At 40.3% G+C, this 22231-nt stretch overlaps 1 protein-coding gene across 1 annotated transcript in view; it reads left to right on the forward strand.

The window, feature by feature from the left end:
* ABCA13 (ATP binding cassette subfamily A member 13) overlaps nucleotides 1-22231 on the forward strand; it is a 520700-nt gene that overhangs the window by 180685 nt on the left and 317784 nt on the right. Inside the window, exon 31 of the mRNA XM_010374424.2 lies at nucleotides 48-354. Coding sequence (XP_010372726.2) covers nucleotides 48-354 — 307 coding nt within the window. The remainder of the gene's footprint in view (nucleotides 1-47; nucleotides 355-22231) is intronic.

Here is a 22231-nt window from a genome sequence, read left to right on the forward strand (position 1 = left end):
ACTCCCTGCAGTGTGGTAATGCTTTACTTTTCCTTTTCTGCCACTAGGTATCATTTTCAACAATTCCTTATTCGGCAAGAGCTTCAGATCAGAGTCTGTCAAACTGCCACCCCATGTCTCATATACAATCCGGACCAATGTGTTATACAGCATGCGAACAGATGTGGTAAAAAACCCTTCCTGGAAGTTCCACCCTCAGAATCTACCAGCTGATGGATTCAAATATAACTACATCTTTGCCCCACTGCAAGACATGATCGAAAGAGCCATCATTTTGGTGCAGACTGGGCAGGAAGTCCTGGAACCAGCAGCACAGACTCAGGCGGCCCCTTACCCCTGCCATACCAGCGATCTGTGAGTAGCCTGGGGCTGGAACCACCGACAGTGAGAAGGGCCTTGCATTTGGCAAGCCGAGGAGAGAAAACTCTGAGTTTTTCTCTGGTCATTTCAAAAAGCACTGTTAAAAAAGTTTACCACCCACTTTTTAATTTTGTAAGGTTCATTTTTTTTATGTGCTTGTAGTCTTCAGGTAGAAGAAATATAATGGTTGAGTTAATACAATCAAGTGAAGTTTTAAATTTGACATCAGGCATCATCTATAGTTTTAAATACACTTAAAATAAATTTGATGAATAACATTCACAAGGGCTGTGCATGTCCAACAAAAGACTCCACTTATCTAACCTTGGGAAAACTGAGGGAGGTTATTTTCTCTGCAGTGCAAATCCTTAGACATAGGCTGTATACTGGGCAGGGTGGCGAGGGATTCCATACAGGCCTTGATCATGGCTTAGGTACCCATGAAGTAATATGAGAACATTTAGGAGTTCAATTGTGTAATTTGGCTGGTGACATCTACAGGAATAGAGGGGAAGCTCAGTGAAGGGCTGGAGCAGCTGGACAAGAGGACTTGGAGGGGACATGATGGAGGCATGAAAGCATCCATCAGGGAGGCCAGGCAGGGGATGTTTGCAGAGGGGACTGGAGGCTGTGGTCGGACTGGGGCTCAGTGAACCTGAGGGTGAGCTTGGACACTTTGGCAGGGTCAGACAATGAAAGGACTTCAAAGCTCACCAAAGGAGGGTGAGCCGTATTGCTGTGGGCTGCGGGGCTCAGCCTGGATTTCTTTTTTTTTTTTTTTTTTTTTTTGAGACGGAGTCTCGCTCTGTCACCCAGGCTGGAGTGCAGTGGCCGGATCTCAGCTCATTGCAAGCTCCGCCTCCCGGGTTCACGCCATTCTCCTGCCTCAGCCTCCCGAGTAGCTGGGACTACAGGCGCCCGCCACCTCGCCCGGCTAGTTTTTTGTATTTTTTAGTACAGATGGGGTTTCACCGTGTTAGCCAGGATGGTCTCGATCTCCTGACCTCGTGATCCACCCGTCTCAGCCTCCCAAAGCCTGGATTTCTTACTTTCCTCATGGTGCATACTGTTCTCATAAGCATCCTGCTCCCACAGCTGGCCTGGCTCTGGATAACACAGGTCATTCATTTGCAGTCTCTGTATGCTGGCTCTGTTGCAGGGCCTCAGGAAGTTACCACCTTCTTACACTACTAAAGGGACAGGTTTGCGTGTTCTATTAGTTACGAGAACAGGGACAAGTACTCATCCTTCATCGAGACACTGCCAGTAACAACTCATGGCACCTCCCACCCCTGACTGGGGCAGAGCCGTGGACCACCAAGCAGAAATCAGGACTGCCTCTCTAGGTGACTGGGCGACACACATGTAAGGACAGGTGACTTGATGTCTTAACCCCTCCTTCCTGTCTAGTGATATGCTGCATACACAAGAGCACATCCACACATTTTTTTATGAAAATGCTGGTGGTACAGGAAGAACTTTCCCACAGTGGGAGGATAAAGGCTGAAGATCACCTGACTGAATTTATCTTGGGATAGCCTAGTGTGGTGCAGCGAACCAAAGGTCAGCAAAAAAGAGACTAAGGCGACGTTTTCACTCAGGGGCTGCCTTATTAGGCAGACTGGTAGCAAGCCTCTTAACTTCTTTCTTTGTAAAATGACAGCTTTTCTTTCTTTTCAAAGTGATGATATTTTTGGCTTTGAACATTTTCAACCAGTGATTTTCTGCTCCTAAAGCATTTTTCTTGGAGGTGATAGCAGCAGGAGCAGAACCTGAGGAAACTGCTGTTGTTGGCTAGTTGTCATGCACAAACACTTCATACTCAGCTCAAACACCTGAGAGGTCTGAGAATTAATGATCTGTATTAGATACTGAGAGAAGTCAATGTTTTATTATGCTCATTTTCTAAAGGCAAACCTCAAATCTACTGCATTCTGACAGTCTCCTAGCTCCAAAGTATCCTATCATCTCCACCCATGAAAGAGGGGGGTTGTGCTTACGTGGATGGGAAGATGACAATTCCCTCTGCTCCTGTTCACAGGAGGAGGCTGGGGGTTTAGTTTGTCCACTCTGACACAGGATATTTCCCAAGAAGGCACGATGGGAAGAACAGCATACACTCCTACAAATGTATTGATTGAAAGCTAGAAATGGCCTGAATAATCAGTTTTCAATTCCTACTGATCGGCCGGGCGCGGTGGCTCACGCTTGTAATCCCAGCACTTTGGGAGGCCGAGGCGGGCGGATCACGAGCTCAGGAGATCGAGACCAGCCTGGCTAACACGGTGAAACCCCATCTCTACTAAATATACAAAAAAATTAGCCGGGTGTGCTGGCGGGTGCCTGTAGTCCCAGCTACTCGGGAGGCTGAGGCAGGAGAATGGTGTGAACCCGGGAGGTGGAGCTTGCAGTGAGCCGAGATCGTGCCACTGCACTCCAGCCTGGGCGACAGAGCAAGACTCTGTCTCAAAAACAACAACAACAACAACAACAACAACAAAACCACAAATCAATTCCTACTGATCATGGTGTATGGCTAACGGACATTGCAAGAGAGCTAGAAAGGAGGCATTGAGGGACATGGATGGAGACGTATCTTTTTCACCCCTTGAAGATAAATTCTGATGTATGAGAAACATTCCAGCCTAAATCGTTGGAATGAGTGGAATGCCCAGGTATGATTCTGGTGTCATGGAATTACCTCTCTTATTTTACTACTGGGACACTGCAACATAACTCCTCAGAAGTATTGTTTTACTTCTCTGAGAAAGATGAAGAAGTATTTTACTTCTCTGAAAGATTTAAATCTTTGAGATTTCTCATTGTGCTACATCCTTCTTTTATCTCTAGTTTCAAAGTCTCCCTTTCTTGAGGGCTTAGAGTTCCTGCAGTGATTGAAACACAGTCTGAGATCTTGAAAGAACTCAGCCACTTGAATAAAAATCCTAAAGCATGGTTTGTCCTGTAGACAACATTTGTTAAACATTTTTTAGTAGTTTCCTCCAGCTTACTAAGTGAGCTACATATTCATTAGTTGATGAATTTATTCAATGACATTTATGTACTATTTGTTAGTCTCTAGACTAAATCAGTAAAGAAAATAAGTAAATCAGTAAAGAAAATAGGTGAATCAGTAAAGATAATAGGTAAAAATCCCTGCTCTGGTGAGACTTACAGTCCAGGGAAGCAGGGATGCCACAAATACAATTAAGAAGACAATTGCATTGAATGATAGGAAGCAGGAAGTGCCGTGGAGTTGGGAAATAGGATGAGCAGGGTCAGGGACACTAGGAGGGGAAGATGGAATTGTTAATGTGGATGCGGTAGACCCTATCAGGAAGGTACCATTTTAACAAAGACTTGACAGGATGCAGAAGCACAAGGCGTAGTGTGTTCTAGGGCAGAGGAACCCCCCATGAAAAGGCCCTGTGGTAGGAGTGGCCTAGGGTATGTGTGAAAAGTCATGAGAGCAGAGTGCACAAGGGAGATGGTGGGAGATGAAGTCCAAGAGCTGATCATAGATTGTGTGGTTGCAGGTGATAGGAGTGGTATTAAAAGGCTGCCGGAGAGTTTTGAGCAGGAGTGATGTCATCATCTGACTTATACTGTAAAAATCTTGCTCAAGCCGTTGTGTGGAAAAGAGCTTGTAGGGGTATATGTGGGACAGAGAAATCATTTAGAAGGCTGTTGTAATAACCCAGGTGAGAGATGATGGTGGTTTGGTCCAGTGTGGTAGCAGAGAAGCTGGTAAAAAGTGGTCAGATTCTTGGTTGCATTCAAGAAGTAGAGGCAATAGAATTGCCAAAAGATTTTGTGAGTGTGTGATAGAGAGACATCAAGGAAGATTCCCCTATTTTGGTCCAAGTAACTGGATTGCTGGAATTATCTCTAACTATGATAGAAAAACTGTGGGTAGAGGTTTGGAGGATAAGGATAGAAACTCAGCTTTGGCCATGTCTAGTTGCCATTTAGGAATCCAAAGGAAATGTTAAGTAGGCGGATTTATTCGGGAGGCTGGGACAATGTACCTGGATCTATTAATTTAGGAGTCTCCCCCATTTTGATGGCATTTAGAACTTTAAGATATTACCATGGGAAGGAGTATAAATAGAAAAATAGAGAGGGCCAAGACCAAGTGTGGGGCCCCTCCCATGAAGAGGTCAAGGAGAAGAGGAGATTGAGAAAGTATCATTGAGGCAGGAGGAAAACCTACAGAGTGTGGAGTCCTTGAGGCCAAGCTGAGCAAAAGACTCCAGGAAGGGGAGTGATCAAGTGTGTCATATGTGGGTCGTGGGTGAAATAAGGTAAAGACAGGTAATGGACCACTGGATTTACATCATCCAGGACTTCATAGACAGCAGCTTCCATGATGTGGTGAGAATGACCGCCAAATTAGAGTGGATAGAAGGGAGACTTGGAGGGGTAGAATTGGAGAGTGAACTCAGACAGCTCTCAATGGGAAGAAATGGGCAGTGACTTCTTCTTTGGGAAAAAGATTTTTTTTTTTTTTTTAAATATAAGATGCTATCTGGGGAATAGTACAGTAAGATGGGAAAATTGGTAGTGTGTAAGCATGGGGGACAGCTGTGTCCTGAATTAGTCAAGGGGAAGAGACCTCAACAAGTGGAGAGACCTACTATAGGTGGGAACATGGCAATTCATCTGTGGTAACAAAACCTGTTTAACTCTATTTAACTAAAAATTTTCCACTTTTCTTGCACACAGATCTCTCTCTCTCCTCCTTTTCTTTTTCATGTAGTATCTACCAGCAGCTCATGGAACTAATGTCCTTAAAGGCATGCATTGGAAAATGTTGCTGGAGACTGTAGAGTTAGATAGGCAGCAGCAGTTTTTGAAATTTCATGTTCCTATCAACCCCATGATTCACAGGCAGTTATCATACAATAATTTTATGGTTGGAACTATAGTGTGTACCTCAAGAATATAAAGGAATTCAATTGTTTTTTTTTTTTTTTTTTTTGAGACGGAGTCTTACTCTGTCGCCCAGGCTGGAGTGCAGTGGCCGGATCTCAGCTCACTGCAAGCTCCGCCTCCTGGGTTCATGCTGTTCTCCTGCCTCAGCCTCCCGAGTAGCTGGGACTACAGGCGCCCGCCACCTCGCCTGGCTAGTTTTTTGTATTTTTTAGTAGAGACGGGGTTTCACCATGTTAGCCAGGATGGTCTCGATCTCCTGACCTCGTGATCCGCCCTTCTCGGCCTCCCAAAGTGCTGGGATTACAGGCTTGAGCCACCGCGCCCGGCAGGAATTCAATTGGTAATGTATTGCTTCAAAGAATAAGCCAACTTACTAAAAAGGTTTTCAGAAAACGAAAACCACAACAATATTCTGGAATTGTTTTATATGCACAAAGAATATTTATTTGAAAGGGCACCTGTTATTTCCTTTATTGCTTTTTGGCTGCTTCAATTCACACCACCCTGGGGTGGGTTCAAGAGAAGGAGAAATGGAGCGTACTGGGTCAGGCTGAGTGATGGCTCCCACGAGGCGTTGCATCTGGACTTTGATGTGTCTCGGGCGAAGTGTAGAGTGAAGGGTTGACAGCCACTCATGCTTGAAATGTTGAATTCCTGCTTAAAAAAAAAATCAGCTTGATCCACAACAGACCAGTGAGAGGACCTCTCATTTTATTTATTTCGATTGTTTCTCTTCCTTGGGGTCTACTTCAGGAAACTTTATTAAACACCACTCTCTTCCATTTAGTCAATGGTCATTGTTCTCAGCAGAAATTCCCATTCCTGATGACCCCCAGTGCTCAGAGCTGCTGGAAGCCTCCTCAGTTGCCCGCAGGCTCTGTGCTGTCCCACCAACGCAGGTAATTCGTTGATGATACCAACTGTAGCGGGAAGGAGAAGAAAAATCCTCGTTAAATTTTACAATTCTTCACTTTCTCAAGCCCCACACAGCTCTTATAAACTTATCTCCTTGCTGGGCAGAGGAGGATGGTTTCTTATTAAAACCTCAGCAAATCGTTTCTCCAATTTGTCTATATTCTCTCCTTCAACAGTAGCAAAGTAATCTCTTAAAATTTTGTATCACATTAAAAAAATCATCTCATTTATCCTCTAAGAACCTCAAAAGTACAGCAGAAGAAATTGAGACTCTGATAGGGTAAGTTATTTCCCCGAAGGTCTCACAGCATCTTAATACCCCTCACTCCCCAAATAAACTATTAATTGCCACTTGCTACTTTTAAGCACTTTAAGCAGGAGCCTTGGTCACTTGGCTCCATATCATTCCATTGTATCTGAAAGTCTGGTATGTTTTCGGCCAGGTATGTTGGCTCACGCCTGTAATTCCAGCACTTTGGAAGGCCGAGGCGGGCAGATCACGAGATCAGGAATTCAAGACCAGCCTGGCCAACATGATGAAACTCGGTTTCTACTAGAAATACAGAAATTAGCTGGGTATGGTGGTACGCGTCTGTAATCCCAGCTACTCGGGAGGCTGAGGCAGGAGAACTGCTTGAACCCAGGAGGCGAAGATTGCGGTGAGCTGAGATTGCACCATTGCACTCCAGCCTGGGTGACAAGAGAAAGCTCTGTCTCAAAAAAAAAAAAAAAAAAAAAAAAAAAAAGAAAAAAAAAAGAATGCCTGGCATGTTTTCTTATATCCTAGCCAGAGCTCAGATTTGAGCAGTACTTCTTGACTTGGGTTGGTGGGAGTTTGGAAGTGTGTGGGGTGTTTTGATGGTAACAATGGGGTCCAGTGTATGTTTAGTGCCTGAGGGCCAGAGGTGACGATTGTTTTGTAATAAATGGCACTGTAGTGTGTAATGAAGAATAGTCCTAGCCAAATTCCAAAACAAGCTCATTTAGATCCACTGTTTGCTCTGCCTCTGATAAATTATTTCAAGGGGCTTCATCATTCACTCATACAGTTATTCCTGTATTCATCTATGTAAAAACATTTTGTTTTCATATTAACTGTATGACACACATTATTCCATGCTGGGATGGATGCAGAGATGAGCACTATGCAGTTCTTGAGGTCAAGAAATTCGCTGCTTAATGCAATAGTTAGTGTACATTCATAACTAATAAGGGGTGAAAAGAAAGATGCAGATGCTTTAAAAGTATCAGCACTGGGTTGATAACAATTGGTTTCATGGCTTCCTCTACCTAGTAAAATATAGCAGAATTTCTTGGTAGAATTTTTACGATCTGGGAGTCTGAATTAAGGTCTCAAAGTCTCCTTTTTCAGACATATTGGATCTTGACAGCGCGTCTCACCTTCTAAGTTTATCTGATCTCTTTTGAGCTTCCTGGATCCCTTTAGGGTCTCAGACTTGGAATGATGACAGAACTGGGATGAAAAAACTGCATTTGGGTGCCAGTTTTGCCACTTGCTGGTTTGCAGGACCTTGGGCCAGTTTTGCACCAGCTTTGGGTGTCAGTCACCTCACTTTGTACGCGATTTAACTGCTGCCTGCCCAGCGCATTGGCTTGTAGTGGGCAGTGAAGCATCGTGCTTGAGGAGACCCTGAGACTTGTGAGGGGCAACACCAGGCACTGTGAGTGGGTGGGTGCTCTGAGTGGCAGCCCACTCCATTCTTGAGCAGCTTCAAATGTGAGAAAGTTCTTCCACCTACTGATGCAGAAGGTCTATACAGGTCTGATGTTCTTGGATGGTGTTAGATTCAGAGAGGTGAGGATGCACGCGAGCATCTTCCCTTCTCCCTGGCTTTCCCAAGGGAGTTACAAAAACTAGGAACAATAAAATGAATGACAGCCAACATTCCCCTTTGTACTTAGGGAGGTGCACTTACTTTCATACATGGCTCTGGCAATGGCTGAGTCAGGAACACTAGAGTCTTAAATGCCCCTTACTTTACCTTCCCGGACCTCTAATCTCCTCCAATTCACAAATCACGTCAGCCTCCAACTGGCTCTGTTGCAGAAGGCAGCAGAAGACAGACAGCTGGCAAGTGACAGGGGTAACATGAGCCTGCGCCTCTGGTTTCATGAAAAGGGAAGGGAGAATAAAGGGAGAGAGAGAAAGCAGAGGCCAAATGCACTGGTCCTTCTATTCAGCAGTTGCCCCCAGCTATATCCTGTCTCCCCAGGGTTGGTGAGGACTGCTCCTGGGCAGTAGTGGTGATGGGGGCCAGTGGAGAGGGGCAGGAGGAGGGCAGGGCAGAGGCCAGGCTGAAAGGTGGTGGCCGAAAATTTGCCACCTCCCTGCACTTGCCTCAAAGTCCTACATCCTGAGCAAAAAAAAAAAAAACAAAAACAAAAAACCCAGCTGATTTCTCAGGGTGATTCATTGCACTCACTGATAGTACTGACAGGCAACTAACAGATCAAATACCATGAGCAAGGGTTGCTAAGACGGGAACCATAAAGGTCCACCTGCAGAAAAAGCAATGGTGACAATTAATGTTTATGAAGATCAGAGTATCCCTTTAGAAAGGCTTAAAGAAGTAAGAGTTTAATTTTGTAATGGTACAGTTTATAGATAGTTCTTTGATTTGGGTTCCAGAAAAGGGGAAACATACAGAGAATATTCTAGATTCTTAGTTTGATTCATGCTCTTCTGATAAGGACAGAATCCTATTTCTGAGGTTACTGAGGCATCCCTGACCTTTGTGTGTATGTTTTTTATTTTTAGTTCTGTAAACAAGTGATAATCAAGGATGAAGAAAATAGAGAAAATAATTCACACTTAATATCCTGTTCTAAAACTGCACTTATTTGTTTATTTATGTTTTGTTTCAGGATGAGTCCCTCCATTCTTTGTCCTTGTGATGCATGTTTTACAAACTAGAAATCGCAAAATCTTGCCAAGAGTTAGGCTGAAGGTTTTTGTGCTACATATTCATTTGGGAACTATTTATGGAGTGCTTACTATGTGTCATGCACTGTAATCGCATGACATATGTAGTAGGGAAAGATGTAGTCCTGCCTTGAGGAAGCTTGGAGAGCAGGGATTGTTATGACCATATTAAGATGAGACAACCAGCCTGGACAGCATAGCAAGACCCCATCTCTACAGAAAATGAAATTAGCTGGGCATTGTGGTGTGTTCTGTAGTCCCAGCTACTTGGGAGGCTGAGAGGGGAGAATTGCTTGAGCCCAGGAGATTGAGGCTGCAGTGAGCCGAGATCGTGCCACTGTACTGCAGCCTGGGCAATAGAGTGAAATCCTGTTTGGAAGAAAAAAAAAGTCAAGAAAACTATGAATGACTTAAATCTGCTCTGCTGTCACCCTGCTCTAGTGGAGACTGCAAAGGACGAGAATCAGAGCACCTCTTTAAAACTTGATACCCAGTGCAGTTGGTGGTGGTGGTACATAATACATAATGCTTCAACTTTAATACGAACCCTTTCCAATTATTAAGATCCTAGAAGAGAGGAATTAAAGTCAAAAAATGAAATAATTTTCTCTTCTCCCTTTGTCCCTACTCATCCTTCTTCATTTCCTCTCTTCCTGTGGTTGCTCCTGTTTTAACATGCTGTCTTTTTCCTTATTTAAAAAATTCTTGATGTGCAAGTTATTTCATTCTTTTCTTATTTGACTTCTATTTTCTTGAAGAACCATACTTGCACTTTATAAATTCTCTCTTTTTTCTCATCTAACTTATTTCTGCTTTTATTTTTATTACTTCCTTTTATGTATCTTCAATATATTCTTTTATAATTTGAGACTAATGTTTAATTCATTATTTTTAGGTTTTTTCTTAAATATTTGTAGTTAAATATAATACATAGGTACCTAAGGTAATGACTTTTCTTCAACTCCTACCTTATGCCCCACAGATCTCGTATGTAGCTAACAATTTATTGTTTTCTAGATGCGTGCAGTACAGGTTTTTATTTTCTCTTTGACCCAAGAGCTGTTTAAATAAAGCTTCTTTTAATTTCCAGGTGGAAATTCTCAAGAATTTTAAAAATATGAAAAACTATGTTTACTCATCTTACTTGTAATAAGAAATATGCAAATTAAATCTACTCTGTAATAGCATGTTTTTACATACCAGATGGACGAAATACAAAAATTGCATCATATGCTACATTGCCAAATTCTGTTGCTAAATCTTAATTTCTGAATTGCAGTCAAAATATGATCCTTGTTATTTCTGTTTTGGCATCAAGTAATATATAACCTACTTTTGTGAATGATTAATAGATACTCGAAAAGAATTTCTAATTCCCTATTGTAGGGCAGAGAATTTGATCTGCATTAATTTTGTTGTTTAGGATTTTTTCTATCCTTAATTTGTGTCCTCTTGGTCTGTCTTAGACTGGGATAGGTAAATTATAGTCCCTTGGTTGTCCTTCTCTCTTTTTCCTGTGGAGTTTGGCTTTTGAATATTTGTGCTTTGTTACTGCGTGCATTACTATGAATAACTGTGTCTTTTAATGCTTTGTGGACATAACTCTAGCTTGTATGGTACTGAAATGGTGACCTCTGATTTTTTTCTCTCTTCTTCACTCTCTCTTCCTCTTCTTTTTTTTTTTTTTTTTTGCCTTTGGGTGTTTCTATTTGCTTGATATGCCTTTGCCCATCGTTTCATTTAAATTTTTTTCTGAAGTATTTTGTTTCAGGTGTGTCTCTTGTATGCATTATATAGCTTATATAGGTGGCATTAATTCTTTGATAGTATAAACTGCAATTATAAATATACATATATTGTCTTACCTCTATCTTGTGTTTCTTATGCTTATAATTTTTCTTTTAAGCTAATATTTAATAATGTTTTCTTATTATCATAGTGGTTACCTTATAGTTATAACATTATATAAGTAATATAAACCTTTGCTTTTTTACCACAAGCAATAAAAGCTTAAAACATGTTCTCTTATTTCATCATATATTTTCTCTTGTCCATCATGCCATTTTAGTTGGTATTGTTAATCTTACTTAATGTCATCTTTTGTACTGTTAAAGACACTTATACTAATATTCTACATTTGCCAATATTTTAAAAAATAGTATTTGAGTTTGGCACACACCAACTTTTTCATCCTCTCTGACTCATTCCCCACTATCCTTCCATTTGTTTTTCATATCATTTCTGCATTTCAGGGAATAGTAGCATTTGCAATCTGTCTTGTAACCTTAATTCCTATTTTTGCTTTAGTCTTGCTTTTATGGGAAAATGTACTGATTGCTTACCATTAGCCCTTTCACTGTAATTTACCAGTCATCATTTGGTGGGATGAAGTTTGCCATCTCGTAATTTCCTTAAGAAGCTCTGATAAGATAATATAGCCTGAATCCTTATATACGTAAAACTCTTTGTAGCATTTATATTTGAAGGACATCTTGGCTGAATATAAAACCCTTAGCTCATTCCTTCCTTAAGTATCCTGTAAAAATAGTAGCTCTATTGTGTTTGGTCTTAAATGTTATTATGGAGAAATCGGAGGCCACGTTGATCTTTTCCCCCTTTTATATGACTTGATAATTTTGACAAGCCGCCAGTAGCTTGAAAACTCAGTAAATTTATAAGAGTATGTTTCATTGTTGAGCATTCTAGGACAATTTTCTATGATGACGAGACACATCCTTTGGATGTGTAGATTTTAATTTTTTTTTAAATGGAGACTCTTGATGTATTCCAGCTTTGCAAATTTAGAAATATTTAGTTTTTATTTTTTCAGAGAGTTTAATTGCCTGCATTTCTTTTCCTTGTGTTTCTAATCAATAGATTTTTACTTTTAAAAAAACTCTATTCCTGTTTCCTTTAGTTGCTTTTCTTGCACCTATTTTCTACGTCCCTTACTGTATTTTGTGCAGCATCAATTTCACCTGTGTTTCTTCCAATTTTATCCTCCTTTGTCTGATGGTTAGTTTTTTTCGTATATTTTTTCTAAGTTCTTCCAATTCGCATTTCATATCTTTCTGCTACTTTACCATCTCATTAACTCAATTCTTATGATTGTGCTGTGTGGTGTTTCTTATAGAGGGGCTTGCCTTGTTTAAATTGTTTACATATATTTAAAGTGATGACAAAAAGTATGTTCACTATTGTCATCTGTTCAATGAGACCAACTTTTTGGCATGAGTTTTTCACTTGATAATAATTATGCAACTCTCAACCTCTTTTTATTTCTTGCGCAAATGTTGTGCTAAATTTTTCTTACCATGGTTGTTACTCATCTGGAATGAATTGGATATTCCTGCTCAGGTATCTGCAAGAGGGTCCTGTTGGTGATGAAGACCAGGTGCCATTAATGACCACACAGCTCAAAAGCTTACTTTTCCATTGCCACAAAGATAGAGTGCTTCCTGAAAACATATGGATTCCTCACATAACCTCCGTCTTCTGTTTCCCTGGAAATAGGGTCTAGGAGAAGGCTTCTCACACTACTCAATGTACTTTTTTATTTTTTGCTTTTTATTGTACACAATAGTTGTTCATATTCATGAGTTACTTGTGATAATTGGATACATGCATACAATGTGTAATAATCAAATCAGGGTAATTGAGATAGCCATCACTTCAATGATCTGTCTTCTAGCTATTTTGAAATGTACAAGTTATTGTTAACTACAGTTCCTTTAGTGTGCTATTGCACACTAGAACTTATCCCTTCCTTCCATTTGTACACACTAAACAACCTCCAATTATTTTCCCCTCCCCTTTGCCCTTCCCAGCGTCTGGGTAACTCACCACTCTACTTTCTACCTCAATGAGTTCAATTTATTTTTAGCTCCCACGTATGAGTGAGAACATATATTTGTCTTTCTGTGTCTGGTTTATTTCACTTAACATGATGTCCTCCAGTTCCATCCATGTTGCTTCAAATGACAGGATTTTATTCTTTGTAATGACTAAATAGTATTCCATTTTCTGTATATGCCACATTTCTTTATCTTTTCATCCATTGATGAACACTTAGGTTGATTCCACATCTTAGCTGTTGTGAATAAGTCTGCAATAAACATGAAAGTGCACATATCTCTTCGATATACTGATTTTCTTTATTTTAGATATACACTCTGCATTGGAATTGCCAGGTCATATTGTAGTTATATTTTTTAGTTATTTGACGAAACTCCATACTGTTCTCCACAGTGTCTCTACTAATTTATATGCCCACCTAACAGAGTATGGGTTTTCCGCTTTCTCCATATCCCTGCCAGCGTCTATTATTTTCTCTCTTTTTGATAGCAGCTATTTTAACTAGGGTAAGATGGTATCTCATCGTGGGTTTGATTTGCATTTTTTTGATGATTCATGTTGTTCAGCATATATTTGTATAACTGTTGGCCATTCATAGGTCTTTTTTTTGAGAAATATCAAGTCAGATCTTTTGCCTGTGTTTTAATTGGATTGTGTGGGTTTCTTGCTATTATATTTGTTTGAGTTTCTTGTATATTCAGGCTATTAGTCCCTTATCAGATGGATACTTTGCAAATATTTTCTCCCATTCTGTAGGTTGTCTTTACACTTTGCTGATGGTTTTCTTTGCAGAAGCTTTTTAGCTTGATGTAACATCATTTGTCTGTTTTTGCTTTTGTTTTCTGTGCTTTTGAGGTCTTACGCAAAAAGTCTTTGTCTAGAATCAGTGTCCTGAAACAGTTCTCTGATATTTTCTTCTAGTAGTTTTATTGTGTTGAGCTTTACATTTAAGCCTTTAATCTATTTTGAGTTGACGTTTGTATATGGCGAGAGATAAGGATCTAGTTTCATTCTTCTGTATATGGTTATCCAGTTTTTCCAGCATCATTTATTGAAGAGATAGTCCTTTTCCCAAGGTATGAGCTTGGAGCCTTTGTTGAAAATGTGTTGGCTACAAATACATGGGTTTATATCTGTGTTCTTTATTCTGTTTCATTGGTTCATGTGTCTGTTTTTATCCCAGTACCATGCTGTTTTGATTACTATCATTTTGTATTATATTTTGAAGCTGAGTAGTGTGATGCCTCCAGCTTCATTTTTTTCCCTCAGGAGAGCTTTGGTTATTCTGGGTCTTCTGTGGTTCCATATAAGTTTTAGGATTTTTTTTTCTATTTGTGAGGAATGTCATTGGTATTTTCATAAGGATTGCACTGGAGCTGCAGATTGTTTTGGGTAGCACAGATATTTTAACAATTTTTTAAAATCAATAAGCATAGGATATCTTTTCATTTTTTATGTCCTCTTTAACTTCTCACATCACATCAATATTTCATAGTTTTCTTTGTAGAGATCTTTCACTTCTTTGGTTAAATGTATTCCTGATATTTTTATTTTGCTAGCTATTGTAAATGGGAATGCTTTCTTCATTTCTTTTTCAGATCATTTGGTGCTAATGTATAGAAATGCTACTGATTTTTGTATGTTGATTTTGTGCTCTGAAACTTTACTGAATTTGTCTACCAGTTCTAGCAGGTTTTTGGTGAAGTCTTTAGGTTTTTCTAAATATAAAATCATTTTATCTAGTAAACAAAGATAATTTGACTTTGACTTCTTTCTAATTTGGTTGCCCTTTATTTCTTTTTTTTTTTTTTTTTTTTTTTTTTATTTTTTTAATTTTTTTTTTTTTTTTATTATACTTTAAGTTCTAGGGTACATGTGCATAACGTGCAGGTTTGTTACATATGTATACTTATGCCATGTTGGTGTGCTGCACCCATCAACTCGTCAGCAACCATCAATTCATCATTTATATCATGTATAACTCCCCAATGCAATCCCTCCCTCCTCCCCCCGCCCCATGATAGACCCCAGTGTGTGATGTTCCCCTTCCCGAGTCCAAGTGATCTCATTGTTCAGTTCCCACCTATGAGTGAGAACATGCGGTGTTTGGTTTTCTCTTCTTGTGATAGTTTGCTAAGAATGATGGTTTCCAGCTGCATCCATGTCCCTACAAAGGATGCAAACTCATCCTTTTTTATGGCTGCATAGTATTCCATGGTGTATATGTGCCACATTTTCTTAATCCAGTCTGTCACAGATGGACATTTGGGTTGATTCCAAGTCTTTGCTATTGTGAATAGTGCCGCAATAAACATACGTGTACATGTGTCTTTGTAGTAGACTAATTTATAATCCTTTGGGTATATACCCAGTAGTGGGATGGCTGGGTCATATGGTACATCTAGTTCTAGATCCTTGAGGAATTGCCATACTGTTTTCCATAATGGTTGAACTAGTTTACACTCCCACCAACAGTGTAAAAGTGTTCCTATTTCTCCACATCCTCTCCAACACCTGTTGTTTCCTGACTTCTTAATGATTGCCATTCTAACTGGTGTGAGATGGTATCTCATTGTGGTTTTGATTTGCATTTCTCTGATGGCCAGTGATGATGAGCATTTTTTCATGTGTCTGTTGGCTGTATGAATATCTTCTTTTGAGAAATGTCTGTTCATATCCTTTCCCCACTTTTTGATGGGGTTGTTTGTTTTTTTCTCGTATATTTGTTTGAGTTCTTTGTAGATTCTGGATATTAGCCCTTTGTCAGATGAGTAGGTTGCAAAAATTTTCTCCCATTCTGTAGGTTGCCTGTTCACTCTGATGGTAGTTTCTTTTGCTGTGCAAAAGCTCTTTAGTTTGATTAGATCCCATTTGTCAATTATGGCTTTTGCTGCCGTTGCTTTTGGTGTTTTAGACATGAAGTCCTTGCCCATGCCTATGTCCTGAATGGTACTACCTAGATTTTCTTCTAGGGTTTTTATGGTATTAGGTCTAACATTTAAGTCTCTAATCCATCTTGAATTAATCTTCGTATAAGGGGTAAGGAAAGGATCCAGTTTCAGCTTTCTACTTATGGCTAGCCAATTTTCCCAGCACCATTTATTAAATAGGGAATCCTTTCCCCATTTCTTGTTTCTCTCAGGTTTGTCAAAGATCAGCTGGCTGTAGATGTGCGGTATTATTTCTGAGGACTCTGTTCTGTTCCATTGGTCTATATCTCTGTTTTGGTACCAGTACCATGCTGTTTTGGTTACTGTAGCCTTGTAGTATAGTTTGAAGTCAGGTAGCGTGACGCCTCCAGCTTTGTCCTTTTGACTTAGGATTGTCTTGGCAATGCGGGCTCTTTTTTGGTTCCATATGAACTTTAAAGCAGTTTTTTCCAATTCTGTGAAGAAAGTCATTGGTAGCTTGATGGGGATGGCATTGAATCTATAAATAACCTTGGGGAGTATGGCCATTTTCACGATATTGATTCTTCCTATCCATGAGCATGGTATGTTCTTCCATTTGTTTGTGTCCTCTTTGATTTCACTGAGCAGTGGTTTGTAGTTCTCCTTGAAGAGGTCCTTTACATCCCTTGTAAGCTGGATTCCTAGGTATTTTATTCTCTTTGAAGCAATTGTGAATGGAAGTTCATTCCTGATTTGGCTCTCTGCTTGTCTGTTGCTGGTGTATAAGAATGCTTGTGATTTTTGCACATTAATTTTGTATCCTGAGACTTTGCTGAAGTTGCTTATCAGCTTAAGGAGATTTTGGGCTGAGACGATGGGGTTTTCTAAATATACAATCATGTCATCTGCAAACAGGGACAATTTGACTTCTTCTTTTCCTAACTGGATACCCTTGATTTCTTTCTCTTGCCTGATTGCCCTAGCCAGAACTTCCAACACTATGTTGAATAGGAGTGGTGAGAGAGGGCATCCCTGTCTTGTGCCAGTTTTCAAAGGGAATTTTTCCAGTTTTTGCCCATTCAGTATGATATTAGCTGTGGGTTTGTCATAAATAGCTCTTATTATTTTGAGGTACGTTCCATCAATACCGAATTTATTGAGCGTTTTTAGCATGAAGGGCTGTTGAATTTTGTCAAAAGCCTTTTCTGCATCTATTGAGACAATCATGTGGTTCTTGTCTTTGGTTCTGTTTATATGCTGGATTACGTTTATTGATTTGCGAATGTTAAACCAGCCTTGCATCCCAGGGATGAAGCCCACTTGATCATGGTGGATAAGCTTTTTGATGTGCTGCTGAATCCGGTTTGCCAGTATTTTATTGAGGATTTTTGCATCAATGTTCATCAGGGATATTGGTCTAAAATTCTCTTTTTTGTTGTGTCTCTGCCAGGCTTTGGTATCAGGATGATGTTGGCCTCATAAAATGAGTTAGGGAGGATTCCCTCTTTTTCTATTGATTGGAATAGTTTCAGAAGGAATGGTACCAGCTCCTCCTTGTACCTCTGGTAGAATTCAGCTGTGAATCCATCTGGTCCTGGACTTTTTTTGGTGGGTAGGCTATTAATTGTTGCCTCAATTTCAGAGCCTGCTATTGGTCTATTCAGGGATTCAACTTCTTCCTGGTTTAGCCTTGGGAGAGTGTAAGTGTCCAGGAAATTATCCATTTCTTCTAGATTTTCTAGTTGATTTGCGTAGAGGCGTTTATAGTATTCTCTGATGGTAGTTTGTATTTCTGTGGGGTCAGTGGTGATATCCCCTTTATCATTTTTTATTGCATCTATTTGATTCCTCTCTCTTTTTTTCTTTATTAGCCTTGCTAGCGGTCTGTCAATTTTGTTGATCTTTTCAAAAAACCAACTCCTGGATTCATTGATTTTTTGGAGGGTTTTTTGTGTCTCTATCTCCTTCAGTTCTGCTCTGATCTTAGTTATTTCTTGCCTTCTGCTAGCTTTTGAATGTGATTGCTCTTGCCTCTCTAGTTCTTTTAATTGTGATGTTAGAGTGTCAATTTTAGATCTTTCCTGCTTTCTCTTGTGGGCATTTAGTGCTATAAATTTCCCTCTACACACTGCTTTAAATGTGTCCCAGAGATTCTGGTATGTTGTATCTTTGTTCTCATTGGTTTCAAAGAACATCTTTATTTCCGCTTTCATTTCGTTATGTACCCAGTAGTCATTCAGGAGCAGGTTGTTCAGTTTCCATGTAGTTGAGCGGTTTTGATTGAGTTTCTTAGTCCTGAGTTCTAGTTTGATTGCACTGTGGTCTGAGAGACAGTTTGTTATAATTTCTGTTCTTTTACATTTGCTGAGGAGTACTTTACTTCCAATTATGTGGTCAATTTTGGAATAAGTGCGATGTGGTGCTGAGAAGAATGTATATTCTGTTGATTTGGGGTGGAGAGTTCTATAGATGTCTATTAGGTCCGCTTGGTGCAGAGATGAGTTCAATTCCTGGATATCCTTGTTAACTTTCTGTCTCGTTGATCTGTCTAATGTTGACAGCGGAGTGTTGAAGTCCCCCATTATTATTGTATGGGAGTCTAAGTCTCTTTGTAAGTCTCTAAGGACTTGCTTTATGAATCTGGGTGCTCCTGTATTGGGTGCATATATATTTAGGAGAGTTAGCTCTTCCTGTTGAATTGATCCCTTTACCATTATGTAATGGCCTTCTTTGTCTCTTTTGATCTTTGATGGTTTAAAGTCTGTTTTATCAGAGACTAGGATTGCAACCCCTGCTTTTTTTTGTTCTCCATTTGCTTGGTAGATCTTCCTCCATCCCTTTATTTTGAGCCTATGTATGTCTCTGCATGTGAGATGGGTCTCCTGAATACAGCAGACTGATGGGTCTTGACTCTTTATCCAGTTTGCCAGTCTGTGTCTTTTAATTGGAGCATTTAGTCCATTAACATTTAAGGTTAATATTGTTATGTGTGAACTTGATCCTGCCATTATGATATTAACTGGTTATTTTGCTCGTTAGTTGATGCAGTTTCTTCCTAGCCTCGATGGTCTTTACATTTTGCCAAGTTTTTGCGATGGCTGGTACCGGTTGTTCCTTTCCATGTTTAGGGCTTCCTTCAGGGTCTCTTGTAAGGCAGGCCTGGTGGTGACAAAATCTCTAAGCATTTGCTTATCTGTAAAGGATTTTATTTCTCCTTCACTTATGAAACTTAGTTTGGCTGGATATGAAATTCTGGGTTGAAAATTCTTTTCTTTAAGAACGTTGAATATTGGCCCCCACTCTCTTCTGGCTTGTAGAGTTTCTGCCGAGAGATCTGCTGTTAGTCTGATGGGCTTCCCTTTGTGGGTGACCCGACCTTTCTCTCTGGCTGCCCTTAAGATTTTTTCCTTCATTTCAACTTTGGTGAATCTGGCAATTATGTGTCTTGGAGTTGCTCTTCTGGAGGAGTATCTTTGTGGCGTTCTCTGTATTTCCTGAATTTGAATGTTGGCCTGCCCTACTAGGTTGGGGAAGTTCTCCTGGATGATATCCTGAAGAGTGTTTTCCAACTTGGTTCCATTTTCCCCCTCACTTTCAGGCACCCCAATCAGACGTAGATTTGGTCTTTTTACGTAATCCCATACTTCTTGCAGGCTTTGCTCATTTCTTTTTCTTCTTTTTTCTTTTGGTTTCTCTTCTCGCTTCATTTCATTCATTTGATCTTCAATCGCTGATACTCTTTCTTCCAGTTGATCGAGTCGGTTACTGAAGCTTGTGCATTTGTCACGTATTTCTCGTGTCATGGTTTTCATCTCTGTCATTTCGTTTATGATCTTCTCTGCATTAATGAGTCTAGCTGTCAATTCTTCCACTCTTTTTTCAAGATTTTTAGTTTCTTTGCGCTGGGTACGTAATTCCTCCTTTAGCTCTGATAAGTTTGATGGACTGAAGCCTTCTTCTCTCCTCTCGTCCAAGTCATTCTCTGACCAGCTTTGATCCGTTGCTGGTGATGGGCTGCGCTCCTTTGCAGGGGGAGATGCGCTCTTATTTTTTGAATTTCCAGCTTTTCTGCCCTGCTTCTTCCCCATCTTTGTGGTTTTATCTGTCTCTGGTCTTTGATGGTGGTGACGAACTGATGGGGTTTTGGTATAGGTGTCCTTCCTGTTTGATAGTTTTCCTTCTGACAGTCAGAAGGACTCTCTGTTGGTCTGTTGGAGATTGCTTGAGGTCCACTCCAGACCCTGTTTGCCTGGGTATCAGCAGCAGAGGTTGCCGAAGATAGAATATTGCTGAACAGCGAGTGTACCTGTCTGATTCTTCCTTTGGAAGTGTCCTCTCAGGGGTGTACTCCACCCTGTGAGGTGTGGGGTGTCAGACTGCCCCTAGTGGGGGATTTCTCCCAGCTAGGCTACTCAGGGGTCAGGGACACACCTGAGCAGGCAGTCTGTCCGTTCTCAGATCTCAACCTCCGCGTTGGGAGATCCGCGGCTCTCCCCAAAGCTGTCAGACAGAGTCATTCGCGTCTGCACCGGCTCCCGCTGCTTCCCCTGTTGGTCTTCAGCTGTGCGCTGTCCCCAGAGGTGGAGACTACAGAGACAGGCAGGCTTCCTTGAGCTGCTGTGAGCTCCACCCAGTTCGAGCTTCCCAGCGGCTTTGTTTACCTACTTAAGCCTCAGCAATGGCGGGCGCCCCTCCCCCAGCCTCGCTGCTGCCTTGCGGATAGATCGCGGCAGACTGCTGTGTTAGCAGTGAGGGAGGCTTCGTGGGCGTGGGACCCTCCCGGCCAGGTGTGGGATATATTCTCCTGGAATGCCTGTATGCTTACAGCGCAGTATTGGGGTGGGAGTTACCCGATTTTCCAGGTGTTGTGTGTCTCAGTTCCCCTGGCTAGGAAAACGGATCCCCTTCCCCCTTGCGCTTCCAGGTGAGGCGATGCCTCGCCCTGCTTCAGCTCTCGCTGGTCAGGCTGCAGCAGCTGATCAGCACCGATTGTCCGGCACTCCCTAGTGAGATGACCCCAGTACCTCAGTTGAAAATGCAGAAATCACCGGTCTTCTGTGTCGCTCGCGCTGGGAGTTGGAGACTGGAGTTGTTCCTATTCGGCCATCTTGCTCCGCCCCCCGCCCTTTATTTCTTAGTCTTGCTTAATTGTTCTATATAGGACTTCCAGCATTCTGTTAAATAAAAGTTGGGAAAGCTATCTTGTTCCAGATCTTGGAAGAAAGGCTTTTAATTTTTTCCCATGCAGTATGGTATTAGCTGTGGATTTGTTATATTTGTTCTTTATTATTTTGAGACATGTTTCTGGTATACCCAGTTTGTTGAGAGTTTTTGTCATGAAAAAATGTTTATTGTTATTAAATAGGTTCTCTTTTAGTATCTACAGAAAGGCTCATAAGATTTTTGTTCTTGATTTTGTTAAGGTGATGTACCACATTTCTTGATTTGCATATATTGAACTATCATATTTCCATTCCTGGGATGAATCTCGTTTGATTATGATTAACAACCTTTTTAATGTGTTGTTGTATTTGGTTTGTTAATGTTTTGTTGAAGATGTTTGCCTTTATATTCTTAAGGAATATAAGCCTGTATTATTTTATTTTTGTTAAGTCCTTGTGTTGTTTTGGTATCAGGGTAATCCCAGCCTCATAGAACGAGTTTGACTTCACTGTATCCTCTTCAATGTTTTCAATAGTTGGAGTAGAATTGGTATTAGTTCTTTAAATGTTTAGTAGAATTCAATAGTGAAGCCATCAGGTCCTAGGCTTTCCTTTGATGAAAGACTTTATATTAGAGCAGAAATAAATAAAATGGAGACTAAAGCAATTGAAAAAGGTGAACAAAACAAAAAGCTGGTGCTTTTATTTTTTTGTTTTTGTTTTATATTGCCATAAGTGACTTCAGGAAACTCTTTGTAAGATTTGTTTTCTTAAAAGACCATGAAAATTTACAAATACATTATTTTCTGAAAACCTGTGGTAAAACATTTAATCAATACATCAATACCAAAAGGTAGAATTAAAAATAAATCTCCCATGCCCAATAGTGAGCCACAGTTTCCTCTCTCTAGGACAATAAATAAGAATACTTTTTTTTTGCATCTTCCAGGAGTTTTCTATGCATAAGTACCATTTTGTATAATTTATTCAAAATTCATTCAATATACACTAAACTCAAACGTTAGCTCACTATACATCTTTTCTGTACTTATTTGTTTTACTTAATGATACCTAGTGGAGAGTTCTCCATCTTAGGTTATATTGACCTCATTATTTTTTCTGTCCAAATATATTTCATTATGTGAATGTAGAATGTATCGTATTTTATT

Source organism: Rhinopithecus roxellana, chromosome 6 (assembly GCF_007565055.1).
Source record: "Rhinopithecus roxellana isolate Shanxi Qingling chromosome 6, ASM756505v1, whole genome shotgun sequence".
In the NCBI taxonomy this organism is placed as follows: Eukaryota; Metazoa; Chordata; class Mammalia; order Primates; family Cercopithecidae; genus Rhinopithecus; species Rhinopithecus roxellana.